Source organism: Giraffa tippelskirchi, chromosome 6 (assembly GCF_054371585.1).
Source record: "Giraffa tippelskirchi isolate mGirTip1 chromosome 6, T2T-mGirTip1v1.2.pri, whole genome shotgun sequence".
NCBI classification, from domain to species: Eukaryota; Metazoa; Chordata; class Mammalia; order Artiodactyla; family Giraffidae; genus Giraffa; species Giraffa tippelskirchi.
Window position 1 is genome coordinate 83,318,678 of NC_137280.1, and position 7,628 is coordinate 83,326,305.

General features: G+C 57.4%; 1 protein-coding gene across 4 annotated transcripts; it reads right to left on the reverse strand.

The window, feature by feature from the left end:
* Window positions 1-226: 226 nt before the first annotated feature.
* Window positions 227-7,316, reverse strand: TMEM59L (transmembrane protein 59 like). Of its 4 annotated transcripts, none has more exons than XM_081496257.1 (8): window positions 7,059-7,316; window positions 5,979-6,123; window positions 5,791-5,894; window positions 4,253-4,405; window positions 3,573-3,675; window positions 1,315-1,432; window positions 1,097-1,214; window positions 227-852 (listed from the first exon to the last, which is right to left on the reverse strand). In XM_081496257.1, the coding sequence occupies exons 1-8, from the start codon at window positions 7,221-7,223 to the stop codon at window positions 724-726; spliced, it is 1,035 nt and encodes a 344-aa protein (XP_081352383.1). In that variant the 5' UTR covers window positions 7,224-7,316; the 3' UTR covers window positions 227-723. The 4 variants fall into 4 exon arrangements, with proteins under 4 accessions (XP_081352383.1, XP_081352382.1, XP_081352381.1 ...); XM_081496256.1 differs by having other exon boundaries at window positions 5,979-6,135; XM_081496255.1 differs by having other exon boundaries at window positions 5,979-6,138.
* Between the last annotated feature and the right edge of the window lie 312 nt (window positions 7,317-7,628).

Below are 7,628 nucleotides of genomic sequence, written 5' to 3' on the forward strand. Positions count from 1 at the left end.
CAGGTGGCAGGTGGCAGGAGCCACTTTGCCAGAGTCACTCCAAGCTAGGAGTGTGACGTGTGCTGGTTCCTTTCAGGTGGCAGCTGGTTCGCACCACTCAAGCCATGGGGAGTTCCTGGGGTCGTGCATCTCAGGAAGGGCCTGGTGGGCAGGGGTCATGGCCACACTCAGGCCTCCTCCCCCGGAGGCAGATGGAAAGACTGATAGCAGTAAGCTCAGTCCAAGATGGTTTTTATATACATGGTTTATTCCTTCTGACCCCCATGTTGCAACATCAGCCTCATTCGCCCTCCCAGCATGGAGCCACCCACCACCTCCTCTCTTAGGGGGACCTCCTCTCACAGGGATATGTCTCCAGAGGTGGGGTGGGGAGAAAAGGGGGAGCCTTAGCACAAAGTGGCTCCCTTATGGCCTCAGCCCCCCGGAGAGGGGAGAGAGGAGGAAGGAGGAAGGCAGCACGGAACTAGGGTTCAAATACTCAAGAAGCTACAGAATAGAAGACAAAAGTAACACGCTCTGGGGAAGGCAGACAGGGAGGAACCAAGGTCAGATCCCGCCCCCCAGCAGGGGCACAGCACCCCCAGGATCCAGGGGGTGAGGGCCGGGGCTGGAGAGAGAAGAATTTGGGGGAGGGAGGAGCCCAAGGATGGTCCCACCTTGACCTGGATGCCTAGGCAAAGGGCAAGTGAGACCGCCGGAGCCCCTGAACTTGGCAGTGGAGGCCTACAGCTTGGTCAGGTCCAGTTTCAGCTTGTAGGGCGGGGGGCTGTCTGCATAGGCATGCGACGGGGGAGGGTACAGGGACCACTCTGGCTCCACCATATAACCCTTGTGCTGCTCCAGAGTCAGGGGCTGTAGGGGAAAGAAGAGCAAGAGAGGGCCATGAGTCCCCACCCTGGCAAGGCTCCTTCCCACCCCAGATCTCAAGTCGCCCCTACTAAGGGTGGGAGTTGTTCCTTTCATTTCATGAGAGTGAAGAAACTTGCCCAATGTCACATAGCAAGTCAGGGGTCCCTATCTCCATGGGAAAGTGGGTGGCCCTGTCCAGATGAGGAAATGGTTTTTTTTCCCATCTTTGCCCATGGGCCCTGCCCACCTGGAACTTGAGGTGCTGGCCAGGCGCGGTCACCAGGGTAGAGCAGCTCAGCCACAGCATCACCAGCACGGAGAGGAAGAGGCAGCAGGCCAGGATCCAGCGAGGAAGCCCCGAGCGCCTACCCCGCCAAGCAAGCATGTTCAGGGGCCCTGGTGGGACCAGAGAGCCTCTTCCCTCAGGTCCCACCCCAAAACCATCCCCAGGCTTCTGCCACCCACCGGGACATGCAGCTGAGGAAGTCATTGTCCTGCAGCTCATCGGACTCCACCTTTGCCTTGCTGCTGGTCTTGACTCGAATCTTGGCCTTCCTTACCTTGTCCAAGGGGCCTACAGGGTCTGAGAGAACAAGTCACCTTTCAGTAGCCTCCAGGTCTTAGCCAAGAGGTGACAGCAGCCATGGAGAGTGAACAGGGGGCCAGGACCTGAGGCAATGGGGCATGGGGTCTTGGAATAAATCAGAACCCTGAAAGATGGACCATGGAACCCAGAGAGATGGACCATGGAACTCAGGGAGGTAGACCACGGAACCCTGGGAGATGGGCCATGGAGCTCAGGGAGGTGGACCATGGAACCCTGGGAGATGGGCCATGGAACTCAGGGAGGTAGACCGTGGAACCCTGGGAGATGGACCATGGAACCCTGGGAGATGGACCGTGGAACTCAGGGGGGTAGACCATGGAACCCTGGGAGATGGGCCATGGAACTCTGGAAGATGGACCATGGAACTCAGGGAGATGGACCATGGAACCCTGGGAGATGGACCATGGAACTCTGGGAGAGGGACCACGGAACTCAGGGAGATGGACCATGGAACCCTGGGAGATGGACCATGGAACTCTGGGAGAGGGACAATGGAACTCTGGGAGATGGGACCATGGAACCCTGGGAGAGGGACCATAGAACTCAGGGAGGTGGACCGTGGAACCCAGATGGAGCATGGAACTCAGGGAGATAAACTATGGAACCCTGGGAGAGGGACCATGGAACTCAGGGAGATGGACCATGGAACCCTGGGAGATGGGCCATGGAACTCAGGGATATGGACCATGGAACCCTGGGAGATGGACCATGGAACTCAGGGAGGTAGGCCGTGGAACCCTGGGAGATAGACCACAGAACTCTGGGAGATGGACCATGGAATTCAGGGAGATGGACCACGGAATCCTGGGAGATGGACTATGGAACTCAGGGAGGTGGACCAAGGAACCCTGAGAGATGGACCATGGAACTCTGGGAGAGGGACCACGGAACTCAGGGAGATGGACCATGGAACCCTGGGAGATGGACCATGGAACTCTGGGAGAGGGACAATGGAACTCTGGGAGATGGGACCATGGAACCCTGGGAGAGGGACCATAGAACTCAGGGAGGTGGACCGTGGAACCCAGATGGAGCATGGAACTCAGGGAGATAAACTATGGAACCCTGGGAGAGGGACCATGGAACTCAGGGAGATGGACCATGGAACCCTGGGAGATGGGCCATGGAACTCAGGGATATGGACCATGGAACCCTGGGAGATGGACCATGGAACTCAGGGAGGTAGGCCGTGGAACCCTGGGAGATAGACCACAGAACTCTGGGAGATGGACCATGGAATTCAGGGAGATGGACCACGGAATCCTGGGAGATGGACTATGGAACTCAGGGAGGTGGACCAAGGAACCCTGAGAGATGGACCATGGAACTCTGGGAGAGGGACCACGGAACTCAGGGAGATGGACCATGGAACCCTGGGAGATGGACCATGGAACTCTGGGAGAGGGACAATGGAACTCTGGGAGATGGGACCATGGAACCCTGGGAGAGGGACCATAGAACTCAGGGAGGTGGACCGTGGAACCCAGATGGAGCATGGAACTCAGGGAGATAAACTATGGAACCCTGGGAGAGGGACCATGGAACTCAGGGAGATGGACCATGGAACCCTGGGAGATGGGCCATGGAACTCAGGGATATGGACCATGGAACCCTGGGAGATGGACCATGGAACTCAGGGAGGTAGGCCGTGGAACCCTGGGAGATAGACCACAGAACTCTGGGAGATGGACCATGGAATTCAGGGAGATGGACCACGGAATCCTGGGAGATGGACTATGGAACTCAGGGAGGTGGACCAAGGAACCCTGAGAGATGGACCATGGAACTCTGGGAGAGGGACCATGGAACCCTGGGAGATGGGACCATGGAACCCTGGGAGAGAGACCATAGAACTCAGGGAGATGGACCGTGGAACCCAGGTGGAGCATGGTACTCAGGGAGGTGGACTATGGAACCTTGGGAGAGGGATCATGGAACTCAGGGAGACGGACCATGGAACCCTTGGAGATGGACCATGGAACCAGGGAGACAGATCAAGGAACCCCAGGAACTGAGAGATGGAAATACCCATCCTCAAGGGTTCATTTGTCAGGAGAACCCCCTGTGACAGCGGAGCCACCTTTGGAAGGAACACTGGTCTAGGTTTGAACCTTACCAACATGCACCTCCAAAGCCTCAGGGTGGGATCCCCGCCAGGTCACCTCCACACGCTGCAGACGGGCTCCCTCATGCCCCAGGCTCTCTACCACAGGCTGGGTCTGGGCCAGGAACAAGACAGCACAGAGAAGCCCTTTAGAAAGGCACCAACTTGACCCTAGCAGGCACCTCTCTGCGCCCCATGTAGGTTACGTTATCCCATGCCCAGCTAGCACCTAGTTCCACTGGGGACAGAGAGGACACAGCTGCAGGCTGTGATGTCAGGGATACTGTTCCCTGCTATTGTGGGACCCTGATTTGTCTTGACCCCATCCTCCAACACCTAAGATAGGGACATGATTCAGGACTAGCTAATAAAATCACAGAAACTGGCTGAGAGGTCATCACGTGACTCAACCAGGGCCAACCACCTTAGTTAAAACCTCAGAGAGGTTGTGATCCAGAGCCTTAGGCATCCACCTTGCTGTGAGAAGGGATGTGTTTGCCTGAGAATGAAGCTGCTGAAGAGGACAGCAGAATCCAGGGGTGGATTGAGACACTGAGCCCCTGGATCCAGCTGTGCTTGAAGCTTACTGACCTATAGACTTTGCATCCCATGAGCCAAGAACCAATTCATCCCACCTCCTTACCCTGACCACCCAACCACTTCTCTGGTGTGGCCCCTGCCAGAGCCCTCACCTGGAACACCACCACCTTCCCATTGTCAGTCTGCAGGTAGTATGTCCAGGTGGAGGAGACGAAGCCCTGGGCCGAGTTGACAAGGTCATTGCAGAGGGTGGAAAACAAGTCCAAGAGCGAGAGGGCCCCACTCGGAGCTTCCAGGACCTTTCTCTGCCAAGGGGAGGCCCAGGGCACAGAAATGTCACCAATGTAGGGTGTTAAGTGGGAGGGGAGCTGGGAAAATTCATTGTGATCAAAATTCACTAAGTGGTTTGGGGCAACAGGGCTACATACGATGAATAGAGATCTCAGCACTGCATTGGCTGACTGACTGTGTGCCCTTGGGAAAGTGGATTGCTCTCTCTGAGCCCTACAATGGGAAATGATACTCTTCCCTCAGGGAACTGCTATGAGATTTCAATTAAACAATAGCACAGTTGGTAAAGAATCCATGACCCTGGTTCAATTCCTGAGTTGGGAAGATCTGCTAGAGAAGGGATAGGCTACCCACTCCAGTATTCTTGGGCTTCCCTTACAGCTCAGCTTGTAAAGAATCTGCCTGCAATACAGGAGACCTGGGTTTGATCCCTGGGTTGGGAAGATCCCCTGGAGAAGGGAAAGGCTACCCACTCCAGTATTCTGGCCTGGAGAATTCCATGGACTGTATAGTCCATGGGGTCACACACACACAAAAAGCATAAGTGCCTAATATATAGTAGCTGCTATGATTAAAAATGTTACCATCATCATTGTTCTTATTTTAACAGCATCAGGAGAGAACATGGAATAGGAAGAAAAGATGGTACACAGGACTTTTATGAACAGTGAAAGCCTGGGGAGGGTGGAGGAGGATGAGTGGTGACAGGAGAGGGCTTTCTGGGGAGTCCCAGCCCAAGGGTTTCTGACTGGGATGAAGGATTTCCTGTGCCTCAGTTTCCCCTGATGCAGCACTGTCTAGACCCACAGAGTATCATAAGTGTACAGTTATTATTTCTCCCTGGGGTGGGGAATGTGTGCTTGGGAGGGTCCTCCTCCCTACACTTCCATTCTGACCACCTGTTCATCACAAGGACAGGGCTTAGACCAGGAGCTAAATTGTAGGTGCTCAGAAGTCAGCTCTGAACATGAGGGAGGTGAGGAGTGGTCATAAGCCCTGGTAGTACTGGCTTTAAATCCCACCTCTGCACAGCCCTGGGTGACCTTGGCCAGTTGCCCTGGGGGCATGAAATGGGGATGACACTGTCTCAGGTGCCTCGGGTGGCACAAGAAATTTCGGACAGGCTGAGGTTAGGCCTGGATCAGGACAAAGGCTTGCTAAATAATGTAAATGGTGGCAGTTTGGGTGGGAGAGGCGGCAGTGGGGGGCGGGGAGGACATCCCATGTCACAGAGATGACAACTGAATCTTGAGATGTCATATGGCTTAATCCAGGACACCCAGGAGGTCCGGAATGGCATGGAGAGCCTGGGAGAGACTGTGAATATGAGTGCAGATTTGGGGAGGGGAGTAGAGGAGAGGGGGGATGGGCCTGGGGCCACAGGTGGGAGGGCGCCCACCTTCTGCTCCAGCTCCGGCTCCGGCTGCGGCTCTGGGTTCTGACTCCAGCAGCCCTCGCTGCAAGCCTGCTGCTCTGTCTCCTTCACATAGGCCTCCACACAGGCTGCAGGGGGCAGGAGGGGGTAACTGGGGGACAGTCCGTCCCAGGCCATCTCTCCCCACCCTGGCCCACCCAGCTAACACTCACCTGCTTCACACTCAGCCTGAGTGGCATTGGGCTTGGAGCTCCTGGCCACGAATCGGCAGATGGAGAAGAGGCGGCAGCCTCGCTCGCAAGCGCTGGTCAGGACGGCCCTGTCATAGGCCTTCGCTCTCCCGGATTGAATGGGGTCCTCCCCCAGCTCCTCCTGGAAGCGAAGCTGCGTGCTCAGGCAGGGGGAGGGGCAGAAAGCCCTCGGGGAGGTAGAAGACCTTGATCCCCCCAAATCTTCTAGGGAGTTTGGGGTGAGGTTGATGAGGAGGCTAAGAATATTAGTGGGGGCTGTTAGCTCCAAGGAGGAGAGAAGGATGGCGGGGGGGGGGGGGCGGTGCGGCTTGAGGAGAATAAACAATGGAAGCTGCTGGGTTTGGGGAATGGTTGAAAAGCTGGAGAAGATGAAGAGCAATGATCCTCCCCGCCCTCAAAAAACCCTCCAGAGAGGAGGGGTTCTTGGGCCTGAAGAAGGAAGGGGGACTCAGAGGAGGTTTTGTCATCCTTCAGACCTGGGAAAATTGGGATCTGACTGGGGGAGGGGTCGTGAGGATCCGGGTGGGAACTGGTAGCTCTAAGCGGGGTAGGGAAGAGGATGTGGAAGATGCTTGAGTAGAGGGGGAAAAGGGGACTGTCGGGCCTGAGGGAGGTGGGGGTTGGGCGCCCCCAAGGTTCTGGCTCAGCAGAGGGGAGCCAGAACCCGCTGGGTAGCAATAGACGCCTCAGTCCCCTCCCGCCTCCGGCTTGGAGGGACTCCCAGAACCCCGAATTCATCGGAAGGACTGGCATCACTAAACCCCCACCCCGTGTCAAAGGGACCCCACGGCATCTCCCCTGCGGGAGAAACATCCCCACCTTCATCGGAGGGATTCCTGATCTCTGAGCTCGCCCCTGTCGAAGGAACGCCAGCCCTTCCCCCACCAGAGGGGCCCACCATCATTGAAGAACCCCCTTCCCTGACCCCTTCCCCCTCCGAGGAACCCTGGCCTCCCGCTCCCAACGGAAGGAACTGCATCCTCAACCCATCCCCCACTGGAGAGCTCTCAGGTCCTCCTGCTGGCGCTGCGCGCACTTCACCTGAGAAGGCTGAGGTTTAGGGTAGCGATCTCGGCACCGCAGCTGGCAGTTCTGCGTGTCCCCAAGCTGCAGGGCGAAGGGGTCGCGGACAGGCGCCGCGGGGGTGGCGGGCGGAGGCTGCAGCAGCAGCAGCAGCAGGAGCGGCATCAGAGAGACCGAATCCATGGCCAGGCCGAGCGCAAGCAGCGCGGGGGACGCCGGCTCCTGGCAGGCGCGGAGGATGCGGCGGCGGCGGGGACCGGGTCGCTGACGTCACCCGAGCGAGGCAGCCTGGGAAGGAGGGGTGGGGGATGCGGAGAACGGGCGGGGGCGCGGCGCTGCGGCACCGTCCGGATACCGGCAGGGCGAGGCAGGTGGATCGTGGCCCCTGCCGTCTGTCCCACGTCGGGATCCCATGACACCTCGCTAGTATCCACGGACGAGAGGATCTCAATCATCGCTAGGGGCCAAAAGGAAACAAATAGGATGATAGAGTGGAGGAGAGATCTATTCGCATGGGGATCAGGGAAGGCCTCCCAGAGTAGGCGTATTTCGAGCTGGCCACTCGAGGAGGCCGCCGAAGGAACAGCA